The sequence below is a fragment of the Chelon labrosus genome (assembly GCF_963514085.1).
Source record: "Chelon labrosus genome assembly, chromosome: 14".
Classification (NCBI taxonomy): Eukaryota; Metazoa; Chordata; class Actinopteri; order Mugiliformes; family Mugilidae; genus Chelon; species Chelon labrosus.
This window is the reverse complement of record NC_140347.1, coordinates 2,237,473-2,260,590: the sequence shown is the minus strand read 5'-3', so window position 1 is coordinate 2,260,590 and position 23,118 is coordinate 2,237,473. Positions and strand designations below refer to the sequence as shown.

General features: G+C 41.6%; 1 protein-coding gene across 1 annotated transcript in view; it reads left to right on the top strand.

Moving 5' to 3' along the window:
* LOC311499740 (uncharacterized protein) overlaps positions 1–23,118 on the top strand; it is a 420,449-nt gene that overhangs the window by 136,754 nt on the left and 260,577 nt on the right. Inside the window, exon 8 of the mRNA XM_084560857.1 lies at positions 13,080–13,253. Within this exon, the coding sequence (XP_084416983.1) occupies positions 13,080–13,253 (174 nt within the window). The remainder of the gene's footprint in view (positions 1–13,079; positions 13,254–23,118) is intronic.

The following is a 23,118-nucleotide window of genomic DNA, read 5'->3' as shown; positions in this document are numbered from 1 at the left end:
TGAAGTTTATTCTGTGTTTTTCTTTCAGAGATCAGCAGGATCCCAAAGAACAAGCACTGACCAATATGTTTGACAGAGAGAAGTGATGGGACTATTTCACTGATTATTAGAATGAATTCCTCTCACTGGTGATAGCAGGACGTGTCTTTTAATACTACAACAAACAGCATGTGAGCAGCTAGAAATGGAAAGTTAGAACAGCAGGTGGATTCAGAATTCAACAAGTTTATTGTCATAGACACAGCAAAGGTTCCACTGGGCAATGAAATTCTCCCTCTGAGAGTTCCCTTCACACTAAACTAAAATAAACAACTAAACTAAACTAACATGAAGGAAATAAACTTAGTCTAAGCTTAGAAAAATAAGGATCCATTTCTGAAGCTCTCTGCTGAATGATCTGATTCCTCTACAACAGCGACACCTGCTGGAAAACCTGCATCACAGCATGAAGACAGAGAAAAACAAAGAGTTTTATTTCCTGTCCTGAAGATTTCAGAATATATCAGCAGCAACAACAACACTGTATTCTTCTTGTTTTATGGTCGATTTTATTGTGAAGAGACTTTGGACACACCTCATTTCCTCTCCTGTACAGAGTCCAGGTGAGTTTAAGGCCCCGCCCATTAAAACTACGTGTGAACGGAAGAGAAGCAGCTTCTTTCCTCCACACACGAAGGTAGAAAGAGTCAGTAAATCAACCTGAGGTGAGTTCAGCAGGTGAGAGTCCAACATCTGTAAATGATTAACTGGATCATCATCATCTTTCTTCATCTTTAACCGAAACACGGAGGAAACGTGGCCTCAGGTTAGAAACCATTTCAAGTTGATCAAGTTAACCTGGTTTAAACATTTAATGTCATTTAAAAACGATGCGGACAAACTTCCAACATGTGGTGTTTGTAAATGACTTTAATCAAATGAGATCAGACTGGTTTCCTCTCTAACGCTGCTCTCCTGACTATTAGTTTCTGTTCATTTAAACCCAACCGACTCATCTAGAGGACAGATATCAGTAGATCTGCTTTAAGTTCTGTTTTTAAAAGTTGACACAGCTCAATAAATAAAATGAATACTAAAAACTGGCAGGTCAATTCAGATTAACAGATGTGTTGATAAGGCTGGCGTTATGGAACCAGGAAGTGAATTCTGGTGAAATGATTCATTCATCTGTTTATTTAAATAATTTAATTAGTTTGAATATCTAAACAGAAAAGAGAAAAACTATTAAAAAATGTCCTGAAACATGATTACATGCAGCATTTAAAGATGATAGAGAACGATAACAGAAACCCATAGTTAATGATTGATTATAAACTACTAGAGTATGAATGCAAGGACAGTAAAACAGAAGAGGGTCTGTGCATTTGTTCATATTTCAAGTTTGCTTTTTAAACCTGGAAAAATATAGTTATTAGATTATTTTTATTTTATAAAAAATGTAATTAAATTAATTCTTTTAAAAACTATGAAAAATGTTCATATTAAACTTTTTATTTATTGTCCTTGAATGAACCAGGAAGTAGTCTCCATGGTGACTGCTGGTCCACTGCACTCACATGCGTGGATCATTATGTTCAGCACCTCATAGTATTCACTTCTAAATCTACAAGTGTAGATTTTGAAAGTTTAGATTTTGAATAATAACTGTGACAGACAATGGAGCTCTTCAGAGAGTGATTTCAGTCGTGGAGAGCTCTGCTGTTACTGGTTGTCTGAGTTGTTAGTGACTCAACTCAAACTTTATGAACAAAATAAATTGATTTAAAAGCTGCTGAAATTTCTCATATATTCACCTGAAACACCTGCAGGATGTAACTGACTGTGAACAACTTTTACTGACTGTCAGGAACTACTTTGAACCTCAGGATGTTTTGTGAATCTGGTTCTAGTTTAGTTAATGTTTATATAGTTATTACCATCTAGTGGACAGATGTAGAACTACATCATCTCATATGGATCATGTCAGTCAGGTAAGAGAGAGGAACGAGGAAACAGTTCCCTCTGACTGCAGGGAACCTCCCACTGGTTAAACTGGTTTAACGTCACTCTGATGTGTTTACAGACTCTGAAGTTATGAGGAAGTGACGACGTCCTCAGATCAAATCCAGGACTGATGAGAGAGAATGAGCAGCTTCTTCTCAACACATGAAGGTGGAAAGTGTCTGAAAGTCGACCTGAAGTGAGTTCAACAGGTGAGAATCCTACCAGAGAAATCTGGAAATGTCTCATTAACTGGATCACTGCGATTATATTCAGTTCATGTCACTTCTTTACTGAACAGAGGAACATTTATGGATCATGATTATCTATTTTGGAATATCTATTTGACATTAGATATAGGGGCGTATAGGGGTCGGCACAGTGGCGGCACAGTGGAGAGGTGGTTAACACTGATGCCTCACAGCGAGAAGGTCCCGGGTTTGAATCTATGGGCTGACTGGTTCCTTTCTGTGTGTAGTCTGCATGTTCTCCCTGTGTCTGCGTGGGTTCTCTCCAGGTTCTCCAGCTTCCTCCCACCGTCCAAAGACATGCTGGTTGGGTTCAATGGTGATTCTAAACTGGCCGTAGGTGTCATTGTGAGTGTGAATGGTTGTCTGTCTTTGTGTGTTAGCTCTGCGATAGACTGGTTCAGAAGATGAATGAATGAATGAATTTGCAGGTATACAGATCATTAATAGCTTAGTGAGTTAGAAAAAGTCATATATGTGAATATATATGACTGTTATGCCCCGTCTAGGGGTGTCTGGGACACAACATGAGTAAAGGCCCTTGGTTAATGAAATTTAACCGATTTGAGTCGGAGCTCCACCGTCTCATCAAAACACCGTTGTCCAAAAAAACCCCAATAGATTCTTTAATTTCCTCGGCGGCTACAACAGAGGACAGACACAAAGTTAGAGACGGATCATTTTTCTGAGCATTAATCAACATTTCCCTCGAAATGTGTAAGCTCAACTCTGCATCATCAGGAAAAAGATCAGACTCAACACATTCAGACACATTCTGACTCTCAGTGGTGGGAGACACTGAAAAGTTAAGTTCACCCTCAGCTAATGTAGCCATGAACGACTCAGACAAATCCACAACTTCTCCCAGTTTACGAGCCTGTGCGCGCGTAATTGCGCACACGGGAAACACATTTGGCACACATACGTCAGGAGAGACAGAGGCAGGGCAGCAGGCAGGCGCAGCAGAAACGGGATCCCCAACGACTTCGGGCAGAGGAAACACTTTTCCTCCGGCCAAATCGTTACCTAAAATAAACGAAATGCCACTAATCGGAAACCGCGGGACCACGGCGACTTTCACGTGTCCCGACACAAGGGGTGAATGCAAATGAACCATATGTAGGGGGGTATTTAGTTCGCTCAGCTTAATTCCCCACACTACCAAATCAGCATCGCACGAAGTCTCTTTCGAGAGCGGTAGGACACTAGCCAGCATGAATGAATGAATGGCGGCGGTATCGCGGAGGATGGTTACCGGAACTTTATCTGCTTCCTCCCCCGTCAACAGCGACGGACTGGTAATCTGTGCGTTCTGTCAAACTCCAGAACGGCCGTCCAGTTCACGGCCGATTTTTTTTTTTTTCGGTCGACTGGCCCTGTCAGTGTAATAGCAGTGTAACACAACGGCCTACCAGCAGATGGCGCTGTAGCGAACATTTGTCAATCAATCACACCGGTAGGCCTGTAATCTGTCAAAAGGACAACAAAGAAGACACTAATATTTCCCCAGAGTTTGGGATTGACTTTGGTTTTCCACTCTAGCCTACCGCTCGGGAAATGGCAGGCAGAAAACAGTGATCTTTTGAAGAAACTGCTACTCCCCCAGCACTAGCTAACTTGATTATCCAACATTCAGAAAGATTAATCAGTGTCATTGTTATTTTTTTTTATAACTTTTATTTTTTTGAAGAGAATAAAGAATGTGTGAGGGATTTTAATTTGAAAATTTTGAAAACGAATGATCATTGATACTTGATACTGTCCTCAATACATTCAAACAGTTCTTAAATAAACACTGAAAACAACTGTATGTGTGGGTTTTTAATTATTTTAAAACCATATACTAGAATTCTCTTGGCGCACCCCGGTCGGTGGGTGGGCCTATTTGGGGGAAAAAGTCCAGGGCCTTTTTTTGGTCCCAGTCCGTCCCTGCCCGTCAAGGAAACAAACCCGTGAGATACGAACGGTTTGAAACTCTCGTCAATTTCCGCGTCTTCCTCCAGGTCAGGTACAGGCTCACTGTGTGTTACAGGCGGAGACGCGGTGTTAATAAAACCAACACCTGAGGGAGATTTAGCGGTCTTATATTGTCCCTTTTTCCTGAGGATCGGACAAACGGCAATCAAATGGCCTGGCTCGTGGCAGTAAAAACAATCGCGGCTCCCACTCGCAGCTGGTAACGTGTTTTTACGCGCAAGCTTTGGCGACCGGTTTCCACGCTCAGGTATCTCATTTGACGCGCGCGGTGCCGGCATAGAAAACACGCTTTTATTTTTTAACATAAACTCGTCCGCCAGCACGGCTGCCTTAGTTAGCGAGGACACCTTCTGCTCATTTATGTATACCACGATCCTATCCGGCAAACACTTCTTGAATTCTTCTAGCAAAATGAGCTCTCTCATTTCAGCCACCGTTTTAACGTTACATGCTTGGCACCACTTATCAAATAACACACTCTTGTCGCGCGCAAATTCCACATACGTCTGGTTGGCAGTTTTATCACTATTTCTAAACTTTTGCCTATATGCTTCAGGGACAAGCTCGTAAGCCTGCAGGACAGTCCTTTTCAAAACATCATAATCCAAACTGTTCTCAATGGACAAACTGGCACAAACTTCCTGGGCCTTCCCCACGAGCTTACATTGTAACAAAAGTGACCAGAACTCCTTTGGCCACTTTAATGCAAAAGCTATTCTCTCAGACGTGCTGAAATAAGAGTCCACCTCGGACTCACGAAATGGAGGGACTAACGCAATGTGCTTACTAATGTCACAAACCGGCGCAGAAACACTCTGGTTAAGAGATACCGGGGTGGAGACTACAGGCGCTGCTCTTTCCAGTTCGAGAGCCCGGACACGGAGATGCATCGCTTGCACTTCAAGCTGTTTATTTCGGTTCTCCATCTCCTTTATTTGAAGGGCTAAGCGAAGATCCTCTGTGGACACATTACCAGAAAGAACACAACCAGGCTCAGGCTCCACACCAGACGCGAGCACGCCAGCAACCTCCGCCGCTTTCGTCTCCGTCACCGGTGCGTCACCAGCAGCCTCAGCCGCAACCGCAGCAGCTGACTTAGGCAGCACACCTTGCTCCACCAACTTCTCACACACCTCGTGTTTGAGCTCTGCTTTCCGAGCACTGTAATGCACTTGCACCCCATAGAAATTAGCCAAAATGAACAAGTCTGCTTTTGTGCACTTGTCAATCTTTGCCACAGTCGGACTGGTCACAAAATCATCCAAAGAAAATTCCATAATTTTCCCCGACACACAAAAAAAAACTGCCAACCAGAAGTAAGGGGAAAAAAACATACTCACCGACCGTCCCACAAACAAAGCGCGAAAAGAAAACGGACGAGCCCCCAATTCATGTTATGCCCCGTCTAGGGGTGTCTGGGACACAACATGAGTAAAGGCCCCCATCTTCCCCAAGTCCCAAGTAGCCACCAAAACACTATCGATTGCAATGTAAAGAAAGGATTTATTTACAGAAAATAACTCTATTTAACAATGAGTGGATGTGTCTTCGGGGTGGACCAAGGCCAAAATAACAAACAAAACAACCCTACTTAGAAATAAATCAAATAACCTAAACAATGCAAACAAAAGACAAAACTCTTACCTCCCTAACTAAATAAACAGGAGAAAAAATAAGGGAACAAAACTGGCAGTCCACCCCTACTACTCAAAGTAAACGAACAAACAAAACTAATGAAGAACAAAGAAGCAAAAACTGTGGCTGGTTGGGAGATGAGGAGGATGAGGAGAATCCTGCTGCCCGCGCAGGCGCGCCATCTTGGCCGCTTTTAAATGAGGGAGCTCCGTGCTGCAGCCAATCGGGAGCCAGGACCGGGACCTTCCCACCAATCACCTCACAGACGTGGCACACACCTACTCAATATAAAGAAAAACAAACAACAACTAATAGCCATTACGACGTCAGGCGTAACAATGACCCATATGTGAATTTGCAGGTATACAAATCATTAATAGCTTAATGAGTTAGAAAAAGTCATATATGTGTTTTACTGGTGAATAAAAGATGAAGTGATTTTAACCTGAGCTCACATGACTCAGGATCCAGGATGTGTCAGAACTGGTCTGACAGCTTGGATCAGACATGGCTGAGGATTACTTACTGTATCTTCCTTCTATATACTTATACACAATCAGCCATAACATTATGACTACTAATATTGTCTCCCTTGTGGCGACTTATCAGATAATGGACATGGACCTTCTGAGGGTGTCCTGTGGTGTCTAGCAACAGAATGTTGTTAGTGGGGGGCTTTGAGGGGAGGGGCCTCTGTGGATCATCCCACAGATACTTGATCAGTTTGGGATCTAGTGAATTTGGAGGCTCTCGTGCTGTCTCACTCATATTCTCCTTTCACTCCACACCGTTCTTTTTTTGTTGTTGTTGTTGTTGATGCCACCAACCTGGCTTAGCTGGGCCGTGATAGGTCGAGAGGCTAAAGCCCTTCCTCTGCCTACATCCCCCAGAATGACTTGCAGTTGTGGCTCGGGGTTTTCTTCCTATTTTTCTCTAATGGAGTTCAAGTGAAATTATCAAACATTCTATCAAACTATTTTCTATTGATATCGATCACGTGTCTATCGAGCCTTTCTGTGTGTAGTCTGCATGTTTTCCCTGTGTCTGCGTGGGTTCTCTCCAGGTTCTCCAGCTTTCTCCCACCGTCCAAAGACATGCTGGTTAGGTTCATTGGTGATTCTAAATTGGCCGTAGGTGTGAGTGTCTCTCTGTGTTAGCCCTGTGATAGACTGGAGACCTGTCCAGGGTGGACCCCCCTCTAGACCAATGACAGCTGGGATAGACTGGAGACCTGTCCGGGGTGGACCCCCCCCCCCCCCCCCCCCCCCCCAGACCAATGACAGCTGGGATAGGCTCCAGCAGACCCCGCAAAGAAGATGAATAAATGAATGAATGAATTAATGGATTATAAATTTGTGTGTAGTTTTACCTTATAGAAAATAAAAGGAAATCTCTGTCCTGTGTTTGTAGGAAGATTAAACTTCAGAAATAAGACTTTCCTGTATCAGCTGTGTCCATGGAGAGAGACCAGCGTAAGAGTCAACCTGTTGGCTTTAAACATGAACAGCCGTCAGCTGATCCAAGGTAAGAAATATCCTCAACAGATGCTAGAACCACCTTAACAGCCCCTTGACTGTCTGTAAGGATCTATTATGACTGATGTCTAACTGGGAAGTTCTTTCATGATCCATTTTCTAAGATGGCCATTATCAGCCTCAGTGACTTTGACTCCACATGCTTTCCCTTTCAGTTCACTTACACCTGTTTAACACTAGAGTACTACACTGCCAGTAAGTTGGTCATATAAGTAGACATGTGGTGTTTTATCATAATGTCTCTAAAAGACAAAAACAACTGTCTAAGTGTATTTTATACATTTGTTTGTGTTTATTACTATGCATAGTTCAGTTACATCATAGACGGTAAAAATGAAAATGATTGGCAGTTTGCCTGTTACTGGTGACGTCCGGGGATATGATAGGCTGTTTCCGCACATTGGGTCCGCCCGTCTGTTAGCTGATTGACTGTTCGTGTGTTTCTGCCGGCAAGAACGAAGTCCATGAAGACAGCTCCACTTCCATAGAAATTGGCTTCAAAACAAACAACAAGCTAAAGTTCTGTCTCGCCCAGACGCGTGCACGGCTTACAGTCACAAACACAAGACAACCTACCACGGCAGAAACACCAGGGGGGTATTCCAGAAAGCAGGTTTACTGGCTTAACTGGATATGTAAACCCAGAGTTAGCGGTAAACCTGGGATTTCGGTTCCAGAACGCTCAAATATGATCAGGCTATGTAAGTAACTATAGTAACATAGGCTCTGAACTTAACCTGGTAGGGGTAGGTTTTGTTCAGGTTATGTTCGGGTATTTAAGTGCACGTTCAGCCAGACCGCTGTTTCCACACTTGTCACACAATGACGTTTCCTTTTGAGGAAGATCCAATTGACATAGAAGCACAAATCATTGGGACTATTCACCGTGAGAGGGTGATAAGACCACGACTTAATATCCTTTCTTTTCCTGATCAGTTTTTGCCAGAGCGCTACTGTTTTTCTGTGGAATCTTTAATATATTTAAACAACATTCTCCATCCCCACATTTCGAACGTTACGCATCGTGGATTCGCTCATCGTAATTGTTGCGCGTGCGATAGCCTATTGCACAACATTGCAACGTTGCGCAATGAATTAGTTCCTGCTATTGAGGAGCAGATAGGAACACATTCAGCAACTTGACATCAGAGATGGTCAAAGAATGCGTGATGAAATCTGTCACAATCACTTCAACCAAAAAAAAATAAAATAAATGCACGTAAGACTGTTTCACACATTTATTTGCCCATTGCGTGTTTCATGGCCTGAAAAGAGAAAACACTTCATTATAGAGCAAATGTTCTGATCCAGTGTTCTCATGCACTGACAGAAAACATGAAGAAACTATGCTCTAGTCTCTGCACAGCATTTCTTTACCTCGATTCCTCCGTGACTGCTGATAATGTCTATTCATCCTCCTATTATTTATATGAACGGTAATATTGGCTATAAATTGGTCATTTTCGAACATGCAAGGCTACACAAATTAGACATAAGTGATTTAGGCGTAGGCCTATTAGGGTAAATACATTGCACTAGTTCATTTTGCTCCTCCTGGGAGGTTGAGGGCTCCGATGACGTGCCCCCAGGAATCCCCTCCATCATCGGACGCCCTCGATTGATACTGATCGCCAACTCCTCCACAGGGGTGAGGGGGGACACCGCTGGCCCAGAACCGGTCTTCCTCTCCTCTGCTTTCTTCCTATTGGCTTTGAAATGAACGTAACTTGTTGCAATATGGCAATTCAAGAATATAATACTGGATAAGTGATGTCTAAGATGATGCACCCAGATATATCTTACCAACTTGGACAATGTTTTTATATTTTGTTTTGACCTGCGGCCACGTTCTCTTGAGGGCGGTCGGGTTACATCTAATTAAAAATAATACAATATATGACAAGGTATTCTATAGTATAAGAAAGTATCATACAAAGCAGTTAATATGTAGCCTAATATCTACTGAATTATTGTGCTTCTGACATACATTAATGTGTTATAGTAAAGTATAGTATAAAAGTATAGTAGGCTATAGTACTAAACTTACGCATTTACGCGGTCGGCAATTCTCTGCCAAGCAAGATCTCGTTCCTTGGCAGACGCGCAAGTATTGCTTTTTTCGTGATTATCGCTCTTTCCTCCTCGTACGCCTCGAGCAGAACTTGCTGCTCCGCTTCAGAAAAATAGGCTGCTCTGCGCTTTGCCATTTTTACTCATGGTTTCGACTCTCAATAGATGATGCCTTTATAACTTCGCCGTGATCGCGCACAACTCTGGGTTAAACAATCCGGGGTTGATTGAACTGATTGCTAACCGGTGTTTTGGAACCGACAGCTCGGGTTTAGTCGCCTCAGGTTCAGACAACCCAGAGGTTAAGTTTTATCTCAGTGTTTGTTAAACCTGCTTCCTGGAATACCCCCCTGATCTGTTACAAATATTGGTGATCAACAAACTCTTCATACTGTATCTAGAACAATTAAATATCTACACATGTTTCCTTGAGCTTGTTCTGTTATTTGAATTCAACATTAAACATTGTATTTACATATTATATCCAGTGTTTGTAGGAGGATCCATCAACAGAAACATGATTCTCCTGAATACAGCTGTGTGTCCATGAAGAGTGATCGGTCCAAAGATCAACCTATTAACTTCAAACATGGTCAACAGTCTGATGATCCAGGGTAAGACAAACAGCATTTATCTGACAAACACAGGACTTTACATCAAAACATTCAACAATAAAACTGAAACATATACTGTATAAAGAATGTATGTGTGTTAATGTGTGTTAATCCATGTTGTGTTTTAACAGGATCCATCAACAAAGACCAGATCCCTCTGGAATCACATCTGTGTCCATGAAGAGTGACCGGTCTATGGGTCGATATATTGGCTTCAAAGATGAACAGCAGTCTGCTGATCCAGGGTCAGAATGAACACAGATCTATTAATCATTATTCAGTTCTGTTCATTAGACTGTCATGTTTTAGTCCAGAGTTTATCTGTCATTTAGTTTCCTCTGTTAAAACACCACATTCAGTAATCAGAGCAGTGTTTGTTGTTCTCATCTTGTGTTTGTGGCATCAATAAAATGATGATCATCACCAAAGTGTGTTTGTTAAAGAAGTTAGTTTGAATCAAATATGTTTCTCCACAGACTTCAGCAGCAGATCTCAGTGGTTTCCAGTGATCATCATCACAAAGACCTGGACTCCATATTCATGGTGAGTAAATGTTCAATCACAGCTACTACTGCTAACCTCAACAACCACAAACTAGCATTCTGGTTGGAGAAGTCTTCATGTTGAATGCTGTCAACAAGCAGCCTTTCAGATCAACATGATTGTGTTCTGATCATTTAAGTTGGATTATTATTGTGTTCCAGCTGCTGGAGGAGAACATCGTCAGTTTTATGAAGAATGAGCTGAAGAAGATCCAGAAGGTTCTGAGTCCAGATTACCCAGAATGCTCAGAGAGTCAGAGGGAGGATGAGGAGGTGTTAAAGGGTGAGGATGAAGAGCAGAGGAGGAGCAGCAGAGATTTATTTGTGAAGATCACCGTGAACTTCCTGAGGAGAATGAAGCAGGAGGAGCTGGCTGACTGTCTGCAGAGCAGTAAGAGGATTTAACAGCTTTAACTTGATGGAAAGAGGAAATGGAGGAAACATGGGAGAAGTTTATATTTCTAGACTCTGATGTTAATATGATGAAAACATCTGAATCACATCTATGAATTCTTCTGGACTGAAAACAGTCACACGTGAATGTTATTAAAATGAATGAGTTCACTGATTCATTACATTTCTTGTTCATTCAGGAACTCGTGCTGCAGAGTGTGGACGTAAAGTTAAATCTACTCTGAAGGAGAAGTTCCAGTGTGTGTTTGAGGGGATTGCTAAAGCAGGAAACTCAACCCTTCTGAATGAGATCTACACAGAGCTCTACATCACAGAGGGAGGGACTGCAGAGGTCAATGATGAACATGAGGTCAGACAGATTGAAACAGCATCCAGGAAACCACACAGACCAGAAACAAGCATCAGACAAGAAGACCTCTTTAAAGCCTCACCTGGAAGACATGGACCAATCAGAAGAGTGATGACAAAGGGAGTGGCTGGCATTTGGAAAACAGTCTTAACACAGAAGTTCACTCTGGACTGGGCTGAAGACAAAGCCAACCAGGACATCCTCTTCATATTTCCATTGACTTTCAGAGAGCTGAATGTGGTGAAAGAGAGAAAGTTCAGCTTGGTGGAACTTGTTCATCACTTCTTTACTGAAACCAAAGAAGCAGGAATCTGCAGCTTTGAAGAGTTCCAGGTTGTGTTCATCTTTGACGGTCTGGATGAGTGTCGACTTCCTCTGGACTTCCACAACACTGAGATCCTGACTGATGTTACAGAGTCCACCTCAGTGGATGTGCTGCTGACAAACCTCATCAGGGGGAAACTGCTTCCCTCTGCTCACCTCTGGATAACCACACGACCTGCAGCAGCCAATCAGATCCCTCCTTACTGTGTTGACATGGTGACAGAGGTCAGAGGGTTCACTGACCCCCAGAAGGAGGAGTACTTCAGGAAGAGATTCAGAGATGAGGAGCAGGCCAGCAGGATCATCTCCCATATCAAGACATCACGAAGCCTCCACATCATGTGTCACATCCCAGTCTTCTGCTGGATCGCTGCTACAGTTCTGGAGGATGTGTTGGAAACCAGAGAGAGAGAAGAGCTGCCCAAGACCCTGACTGAGATGTACATCCACTTCCTGGTGGTTCAGACCAAAGTGAAGAAGGTCAAGTATGATGGAGGAGCTGAGACAGATCCACACTGGAGTCCAGAGAGCAGGAAGATGATTAAGTCTTTGGGAAAACTGGCTTTTGATCAGCTGCAGAAAGGAAACCTGATCTTCTATGAATCAGACCTGACAGAGTGTGGCATCGATATCAGAGCAGCCTCAGTGTACTCAGGAGTGTTCACACAGATCTTTAAAGAGGAGAGAGGACTGTACCAGGACAAGGTGTTCTGCTTCGTCCATCTGAGCGTTCAGGAGTTTCTGGCTGCTCTTCATGTCCATCTGACCTTCATCAACTCTGATGTCAACCTGATGGAAGAACAACAAACTACATCTCTGAAGTCTAAAGTCTTTAGAAACAAACCTAAACTAACACGTCTCCATCAGAGTGCTGTGGACAAGACCTTACAGAGTCCAAATGGACACCTGGACTTGTTCCTCCGCTTCCTCCTGGGTCTTTCACTGCAGACCAATCAGACTCTCCTACGAGGCCTGCTGACACAGACAGGAAGTAGCTCACAGACCAATCAGGAAACAGTCCTGTACATCAAGGAGAAGATCAGCGAGAATCTGTCTGCAGAGAGAAGCATCAATCTGTTCCATTGTCTGAATGAACTGAATGATGGTTCTCTAGTGGAGGAGATCCAACAGTCCCTGAGATCAGGAAGTCTCTCCACAGATTAACTGTCTCCTGCTCAGTGGTCAGCTCTGGTCTTCATCTTACTGTCATCAGAAGAAGATCTGGACGTGTTTGACCTGAAGAAATACTCTGCTTCAGAGGAGGCTCTTCTGAGGCTGCTGCCAGTGGTCAAAGCCTCCAACAAAGCTCTGTAGGTGGATTTAGGAACTATTTGAAACATGATTCATTTAGTAAATGACAAATAAAACATTTGATGTTGATTCTTCTTCAGGCTGAGCAGTTGTAACCTCTCAGAGAGAAGCTGTGAAGCTCTGTCCTCAGTTCTCAGCTCCCAGTCCTCCAGTCTGAGAGAGCTGGACCTGAGTAACAACGACCTGCAGGACTCAGGAGTGAAGCTGCTGTCTGCTGGACTGGAGAGTCCTCACTGTAAACTGGAAACTCTCAGGTCAGGATACAGCTGGTTGTTGATCAGTTAAATCCTGATTTAGGTTCATGTTGGTGCAGAAGTTCAACATCTGGAGGATTTTCATTCTTCTTCTTGAGTTTCTGATATTTTTCTATCTCCAGTCTGTCAGGTTGTCTGATCACAGAGGAAGGCTGTTCTTCTCTGGCCTCAGCTCTGAGCTCCAACCCCTCCCATCTGAGAGAGCTGGACCTGAGCTACAACCATCCAGGAGACAAGGGAGTGAAGCTGCTGTCTGCTGGACTGGAGGATCCACTCTGGAGACTGGACACTCTCAGGTATGGACAGACAACAGGAGCTTGTCCAATATCTATACTCTTTAGAGTCACAGTAAACCTCAGAGGATGAACCCTCCTCTATCAGGTGGTTTACAGTTTTAGGTTTTAGTGAAATATATCAACAACTGTTGATGGATGGATTGTTGGTGTAAAGTGTAGAGAGAATAATCTTCTGTGACTGTGATTATTCAGAGTATTTTAATATGTCCAAGACTTTGGATTCAACTTCTGTTTCTTTTAAAACACACTTTCAACTTAAGTATTCTACATTTAAGGCAGAAAGAATGAGCAGATTTCTAAACAGTGATAAAATGACATGTTACAAATAACCTGCTGCTGAAATCCTTTATTGGTTCCTTTATTCTCTGGTAACCTCAAAGATTTATCTCAGGGTTAACTTTCAAATACAGTCTTTTATGATATGGACTAAGCACTTTACATCATTAGAGCCTCTATCTGGAATATGTAAATGAACACAATCAACTGAATCTGGAGGTTAAACTGATCTGTGAACAGTCTGAAAACTGTTTAGTTGTTGATGTGTGAATGTTGGTCAAACTGTTGATCTCAGACAGTGAAACATCAGAGACAGTCTATACTGATGAGTTTCAGTCTGTTTCTGTGTCTCACTGATAAACTGATGAACTCTGCTTCATGTTGAACAGCAGTTAGGACTCATGTTGGATAGAAAATCATTCTGACTGTGTTTCTTCCTCCAGGATGGACCATGGTGGAGAGCAGTGGTTAAAACCTGGTCTGAGGAAGTGTAAGTTTGACTAATGATGATAAAACATCAAAGTGTCAGTTTGTGCTGGACTTCTGGTTATGGCGCTGCGCTAGGTGGAAGCGTGACAGAGCTCTCCCGTGTAAAGTTTGGAGAGTAACAGTCGGGTAGTCATAAGAAATTGTGTACAGGATTATGGTTTTTCCCAACGTCTCCTCTGACTAGGGTTACCAACTCCCTGAAAAATAAATAAGGGACACCTCATTGGCAGGGCCGGCTGACCCGACTGCCTTCACCCTTCCTGGTGTGGTGAATGTTTTTAGCCCTTATTTGTGTGTGAAATTATTTTTTGACTATATGACTCAAACCTGAATTGAATTAGATTCATATTTTTGAGTGATATGAACACATGGAAAACAAATTATTATTCAACAATTTAGTTTTAATACAACAAAATGAACAGAGACCTGTCCTGTTTAACTTCAAACTGTATAAATGAATATAAAACAATAGAAAGCAGAACATTCCTCTTGTAATAGTACAATAAGAAAAGTGTAAGTGTGAGGAAAAGTTGTTTTCTTCTGTGGACCTGTTTGTCCTGTAAACAAACTGACAGGGATCAAATGTGGGTGGCAGGCTTGCTGTGATGTGACTCTGAACCAGTTTCTGGAAACACTTCATTATGATGGGTGTGAGTGCCACTGGCTGGTAGTCGTTGAGGCTGGTGTTGGTCTTCTTTGGTAAAGGAATGATGGTGGAGGACTTCAGGCAGGGGGGAATCAAGCACTGGGACAGGGACTGGTTGAATATGCTGGTGAATACACCAGCCAGCTGGTCAGCACAGTCTCTCAGCAGCCTCCCAGTGACACCGTCTGGTCCAGCAGCTTTCCTGGGATTCACTGCCTGCAGAGTGTGTCCTACCTCCTGTGGCTGCACTGTGAGGATGTGGCTGCTGGGGGCTGGTGAATGTGGTCTTTCTGTCTCTGGTGACCCAGCCTCAAAGCGGGTGAAGAAGTGATTTAGCTCCTCAGCCAGTGAGGCGTCACCTTCAGCTGCAGTTAAGTTGCTGGACCTGTAGTTGGTGATGTTTTGAAATCCTTGCCACACCTGCTGTATGTTGTTGCTGCTGAAGTGGTCCTCAGTCTTCCTCTTCTATGGTGTTCTGGCCTCCCTGATGCCTTTTCTCAAGTTGGTTCTGGCAGCCCTGTACTGGGTTTCATCCCCAGACCTGAAGGTGCTGTTCCTCTCCTTCAACAGTCCTCTGACCTCCTTTGTCATCCACAGCTTCTGGAGAATTGAAGCTATTCCATTGGGTTGATGACTGTAAATCTGTCATGAACCTCATCACACGTCACTGGTGTACACCAAGCTGAGCCACCTGCTCTGTTCTTTAAAATCCTCAGATGGATCCTCTTCTTTTATCTGTTCCTGAGCCTATGCTCTTTGTTATTTATGTTGGTAGATTTGTTTGTTTGGGTCGTGCTTCATAAAAGGACTAGGCTAATGATTGAAATATTAGTTGTTGATAGTCACTGAATGGTGAGATAAACAGGGTTGTGCAGTGGCAGCGTGGAGGGGGGTGACTCCAGGACACTGGAAGTCACTGTTAAGTCAATTTTAGGGCCCCTGCTTTTCTCATTGTACCTGCTGCCCCTGGGTTCCATCCTGAGAAAGCATGGGATCTTTTTTCATTGTTACGCTGATGACAGCCAGATCTATGTGCCACTAAGAAAGAAGGATGCGTTCTCCCTGAAATCGCTTCTTTTATGTCTTGAGGACATTAAAGATTGGATGTCCTTGAACTTTTTAAAATTTAATGAAATTAAAACTGAAGTGATGGTGTTCAGTCCCGGTGGCCCCAGCAAACCACCTCCTGTTGATTTGGGCCCCTTGGTGGGTTACAGGAAGCAAATAGTCACAAACTTGGGTTTTAGGATGGATAGTGATTTTAAACTTGACCGGCAAATTGGTGCAATAGTAAAGTCCAGCTTCTTTCACCTTAGGCAGCTGGCAAAGGTGAAGCCTTTCCTTGCACGTAAGCACTTTGAAACAGTAATCCACGCCTTCATTACTTCGCGGCTGGATTACTGTAACGCACTTTAACTTGGAGTCAGCCAATCCTCCCTCGCACGTCTCCAGTTGGTTCAAAATGCTGCCGCTCGCCTTTTAACTGGAGCACGTAAGAGGGAGCACATTACTCCCATTTTAGCCTCTCTCCATTGGCTGCCTGTGCATTTTAGAGTCCATTTTAAGATTCTTTTATTTGTTTTTAAATCTTTAAATGGTCTCGCCCCGCCTTACCTCTCTGAGCTGCTCCATCCTTACACTCCTGCCCGGTGCCTCAGGTCAGCTGATCAGCTGCTCCTGGAGGTACCAAGGGCCAAACGGAGGCTCAGAGGGGATAGAGCCTTTTCTGTTGCCGGTCCTAAATTATGGAACGATCTCCCCCTACACATCAGACAAGCCCCTTCGCTGTCCATTTTTAAAACACATCTTAAGACCCATTTTTATTCTTTGGCTTTTAACCCAGCATGAGACCCTGTTTTCTGTTCTGTTTTATTATTATTTTAATACTGTTTATCATTTATTATTGTTTTTATATTGTTTTTATTATTTTTATATTGTCTCTTATGTTTGATGTCTTATATTTTAGGTTGTATTTTATGTATAGCACTTTGTGTCAGCCACAGCTGTTTTAACTCTTGTGTACTGTTAGAAAACACTACCCTTTCATACCGTTAGTGGCTGAAAACAGCCACTAACTTTTAACTGCTGTAAAAATATATCAGATAAATATTTTTTTCAACTTTTTTTGCATAAATTTGTTAATCTATCTCAGTCCTCATCAAAACTACAAAATTTTTAAAAAATCATCACGATTTTAACCCTTTAAATGCCAATTTAAAAAATAAAGTCACTGATTTTGGGTGGGGAAAAACACAAAATTACATATTTTCAATATAAAAAATGATCGGAAACAGGAGATTTTTTTACCTGTTATCACAGTCTTGGATATGTCAAAGGTTAGTAACATAACTGACTTTGAAGCATATTAAATTTTTGTGCAGCATCTGATTTTCAATAAAACTTCCTTTCATACCGTTAGTGGCTGAAAACAGCCACTAACTTTGACTGCTGTAAAAATATATCAGATAAATATTTTTTTCAACTTTTTTTGCTCAAATCTATTAATCAGCTTCAGCCCTGATCAAAACTACTAAATATTAAAAAATAAATCAAACTTTTAACCCTTTTAATGCCAATTTAGAAAATAAAGTCACTGATATGGGGAAAATTACACACAAAATGACCTACTTTCAACATAAAAAATGATCGGAAACAGGAAATTTTTGACCTGTTATCACAGTCTTGGATATGTCAAAGATTAGTAACATCATTGACTTGGAAGCATATTTAGTTTTTGTGCAGCATCAGATTTTCATTAAAATTTCCTTTCATACCGTTTTTGCCCCATAGACTCCCATTATAACCACATTATTTGAATGCACAGACATGACACTAAATAACAATGCATTTTACAATCTGGTTCCTCAGTGTCAGTGTACCAGGGCCAGCTGCTGCTGAAGTCTCCTTCTGCCTCTCACCTCTGACTGATCAGTGAGGAAAGAAAGAAGAAATCCATCAGATGTGTCAGATGATAAACTGCAGCTGTGTTGTGTCTTTTTCTCTCCATCAGATTTCTGTCAACTTGAAGTGGACACAAACTCAGTCAACAGAAACCTCAAACTGTCTGACAACAACAGGAAGGTGACACGTGTGGAGGAGGAGCAGCCATATCCTGATCATCCAGACAGATTTGACTGGTCTCAGCTGCTGTGTAGAAATGTTCTGACTGGTCGCTGTTACTGGGAGGTTGAGAGGAGAGGAGATGTTTATATATCAGTGAGTTACAGAGGAATCAGAAGGAAAGGAGACATGAAGGACAGCTGGTTTGGATATAATGATCAGTCCTGGAGTCTGATCTGCTCTGATCGTCATGGTTACTCTGCCTGTCACAATAACAGAAGAACATCCATCTCGTCCTCTGTCTCTAACAGAGTATCAGTGTATGTGGACTGTCCTGCTGGAACTCTGTCCTTCTACAGAGTCTCCTCTGACAAACTGATCCACCTCTACACCTTCAACACCACATTCACTCAACCTCTCTGTCCTGGATTTGGAGTCTGGTCTACATCATCTGGTTCCTCAGTGTCTCTGTGTTCTCTGGAGGAAGGAGAGTCTTTGAAGTGACAGCAGCTTCAACTCTGAGCTTTAAATGTTGATGGTGGATGATGTTTCTCTTTGGTTTACAGTTGAATCACTGATTGTGATTTGATGTCAGAATATGTTTGGTCTTAGAAGTAGTGAAATGATCTCCTAACCACTGAGCTCCTGGAAGAACTGGACTGACTTTGATGATCACTTCTATCTGGATAATCCTGGACACATGAAGATCAAACTGAGAGGTCTCATGTCTGAAACTGGTTATTGTGAATTCAGCTCTACACGTATCCTGAAGTACAAACAGTATTACTCTATATTTTCCATTTGCTGAAGTAGAAGTTTTCCTGTTAAAATCTTATTCTACTCTGTGACCACACTGCTATCTAATCAGCCTTGATGAGTTTACCTTGTGGAACTGTATTAATGTATTTCTCCATAATCACTGATGTTTAATGTTTTTCCTGAATAATTCCCTTTGTGCCTCAAAGGCTGGTTTCCTCTTCCAGAATAAATCCCAGAAACTCAGGTAATACAGCATCGTGTCACTTTTGCTCTGCCTCTACTGTTTCTGCATTTTCATTTTTATTCAGCCAGTTTTTTCCTATTTTTGTAATCACATACGTTTATGTCAGAAATACATTCTACCACTAAGTAAGATCAAGGAGTCAAGTTTTCATTTGTGTCAAACACAGCAGTACCAGACCTACAAGAGGTCTCCTTCCACATCTGCCTGCTTCTGAAGCACACCTACTTTGTCTTGGAGAGACGGCGTTGATCAGCAGATCCAGACCCTTGTTGGACCTGAGCCTGGTACCTGCAGAGTTCTGGCTGGACTCACTGGAAGGTCCCATACGTTGGCTAACCTTTAACGCTGGTTGCTATGGTGAGAGGTGATGCTGGGTAACAAACAGAAGAAACATGTTCACTACAGAAAGAGATGATTAGTTTCCTAAAGTGTTTTTTTTCTTTGTCTAAGTCATGTGACCTAACAAGTGTGTAAAAATAAAATCTCTTCATTTATCACCAGATGGTGTTGTTCATTCAGTCAAGGCTGAAGACTGAGGTCAATGCATCTACAGTTTACTACTTCTGATAATGACATTGATTAAACTCATTAATTCTATCAGTCTAATGTCAGAGGCAAACCTGAGAGCAGTCTAACCAGTTCAGTTTTCAGAACCTAAAGTATAGTTCCACTGCTCTGCCTCTGAGACATTCTGTCTTGGTCGTCACAAAATTCAAAAAGATAAAGTCTTCACTTACAATCACATATATTTTTGTTCAAAACATCTTCATAAAACCTTCTCAACACAGAGAAGAACATCCTGAAGGCACAGCTTTATATGAAAGTTAAAAAGTTTGACACTAACTAAACACCAGTTAAGAGTTTGACTCAGTCATCAAGATAACTTCACTGACAGCTGAGTCATCAGTCAGAAACACACAGTTTAAATGCTGCTGCTGGTTGAAAGCTACATTTAGTTCCTGATAGAGAGATGGTCTGAATCCAGTCCAAACCAGCCTGGAGACAGACATCGAGGACAAAATATTATAGTGCTAGAGAACAGACGACCACAGGATGTGTCTTTAGACATGGTTGAAGAAATGAGAAGCTCCTCATTGCATCAGTTGGGCTTAAATAACTTGTTGCCAGCTGAAAGATAATCACCCATGCAGTAATTATCCAATTAAGTGTCCAATTAGGCTCCTACCTATTTGCTTAGTTAAATCCAGGTGGAGACTTTTGTTTTTGGTCAGGCAGTGTATAATCACACATTCTGTGTGTTGAGTTGTTTTGCATCCTTGTGTGCATCATGTTTCGTGGCCTCATGGTGAGATGTGACTATTTATCAGTGACTCTGTCTTCCAGCCACGTGGTGCCGTATGGATTTGGTTCGGTGCGACTCAGGAGGGAGCTCAGCCGCTGCCTCTGCACCAGTCCACAGGACGCCAAGTGTCAGAGCTTCTGCTCCGTCCAGACGCAACAGTAAGGACACACAACCAGCAGATGGTCTGGTGATGATCAAAGATGGTTGACAGGGTTTTACTGCTCATTGTGTCCTGCACTGTGCCAAAACACAGATATCCCTTTATCCATTACCACTATGATCTAATGCCAGCAGGATTGCTGCTGAAGAGCAATGGAATAAAAAATGGTCAGAAATTCTTGAACTTGAACTTTTATATGTAGTTTCAGTCCAGATTCTGGTTTCTGTCTCATCTTACTTTCTTATTATACGTGTGCAGCTGTCATGCCTCTGGAAAACAGAAAGTGGCTGCATGCTGTTTCAGATACTTATAAAACATGGATACAAAACAGGATAGCTGTGGTACGCTACAAACCCTCTTTAACATTATTACATTTAATTCACCAGAGATTCACAGTAGGAAGAATATAACTACAGCATAGCAAACTCATACAAAACTACAGGAAAATGTTCAAAATACAATGAAAAAATGCTGGGAGTAAATCATGCAGCTACATCTTAGCTTGGCTAGCAACCAAGAGCTTCACTACATGTCCATCTCTTGTGTCCACTGTCCTTTGGTCTGTCTGCTGCTGCAACACTGCAGATTTCTCCACTGTGGGATAAGTAAAGGTTTATCTTATCCTAAAACTTTGGTTTACATCCTCTTCAAACTTAAACTTGTTTTAGAAAATGATTGCAGTCACTTAGTAATGTATACTGTGTGGACATATTACCTGGAAAACAGGAAGGAATAATCACAGCAGTGATTAGGTGCTGTTTCCTTAGAGCTTTTACTAGAATGTGGAAATTAGCTCAAACTCCTGCTAAGTGTTGCTAGACAAAAGCAATCGATAACAGAGTAACAGAACAAGACTTTCTTGCTGATAACAGATCATGCTGGCTGACATTAAAACATGGACAAAGTTAATCAAACACAGAATGAACCAAATGTTTTACACTTTTACCGTTTTCTTACTTCATCTTTTTAACAGTACATAGTTTGCCTCTATTACTCTAGTGACCTCAGCAGACTCTTTTAAACCTTATAAATTACTATGAATTTGCTGTTTCCATCACACACATATATTTTTATTGTCTTTTAACCTGTCACACAACGTGCTCCTCTTGAATTGGCCCTCAAGGGACAAATAAATATTTTGGATTAATCTTTGTGTTCCTATATTTTCTTTCCCTCAGAGGTGAAAACAAGAGACTGAGAAACAGCTGAAGAGATACAGAGCTGCATTGTGGGAAAAAAGGAGCAGACATGCACTTAAACATCAGACCTGAGAGAGAGGAGGCTCCACCACAACAACAGCTCTTCTAAACGGAAGTCCTTTAATGTATCAGACATAACTAAATAATGGACCCTTTGAGCGCCTGACGGCAGTTTGTACAGTGTGTGTTTATGTAAATGTCTCCGTGGTGAAGTGTTAGTGACAGGAGAGCTGACCACTGACAAACGTGTCTTTGTAACATTTGGCTGAAGCCACGTTAAGAGTTGAAGGAGTTGAAGTGACGACCGTTCAGTTTCTGGATGATCTCAGTTGAGCCGCCGCGCTGGGGGACGGAAGACATCTCTGACCAGGCTGCTACCAGACTGCTACCAGACGTTAGACAGGCCCTTTAATCCACAGTCAAATACAGCAGCGGTGTCCTCAGCTGAAAACCTCACATCTCCAAAAATCCCCCAAAAGCCTTTGAGCATCTCCAAACAAACGTTACAGATGTTTGAAAGTAAAATATCAAAGAGAAGAAGATTTTTAGACTCTGAGGCGATCGCCACAAACACAATAAAATAATTAATCTTTCTCCATTGATGGTTCTGTGTCAGATAATGCACAAAAAAGGTTCAGAAGAAAAAGTCCAGATATGATGAGAAGTTATTGTTACACAAGAAAAGATCATCGTACTGAAAAACATGATTGAGACAAAACATTCATGACATTATGAAGTTATTCTAAAATGTATTTTATTAAATGATGCAAAAAAAAGTTTCAGGACAACAGAAGCTTTATCTTAAAATAAGTTCTTGCATAATTTCCTTTTTTTATATATTGCAGCTTTTTTGTAAAATTATATTTGCATCTAATTCCAACTTTATCTTCTTCAAACAAAATCTTTCTCTTGAAAATATTTTGACTTTATTCCTAAAGGTTCAGATTTAGTTTAGTCTACTACACTGAAAAAAATAATCCTTTGGATTTACTTGATTTTAATGCGTACATCGGTCCCACATGATTAGAATGTGAATGAATGACAAAATTTCCTTCTTTTACTCAATGAATTATTACTTGTTAAACCAAAATATTTCAATCATGTTGAGGTATTTAAAATAATCAAGTTGAGGTAACTTATTTATTTTAAGCTACTGCAACACAAAGTAATTAAGTAGTATGAAAGCGATTTTATCATATTCAGGATACCTGATTTTCAAATATAACAAACTTGATTAATAATGTTAATGTCAATATTATTTAAATGTATTATGTAAATTAAAATCAATTTTATTATTTCCTTACAACCCAGGTTATGTCTCTAAATGTAACTTGATTTCTTACAGGCAGCCAAATGCATTGTAGATACCAGTTTTGTGTTGTGTGCAAATACAAAAATCAAAACCGACTGCATTGAAAAAAATGTACTGTATT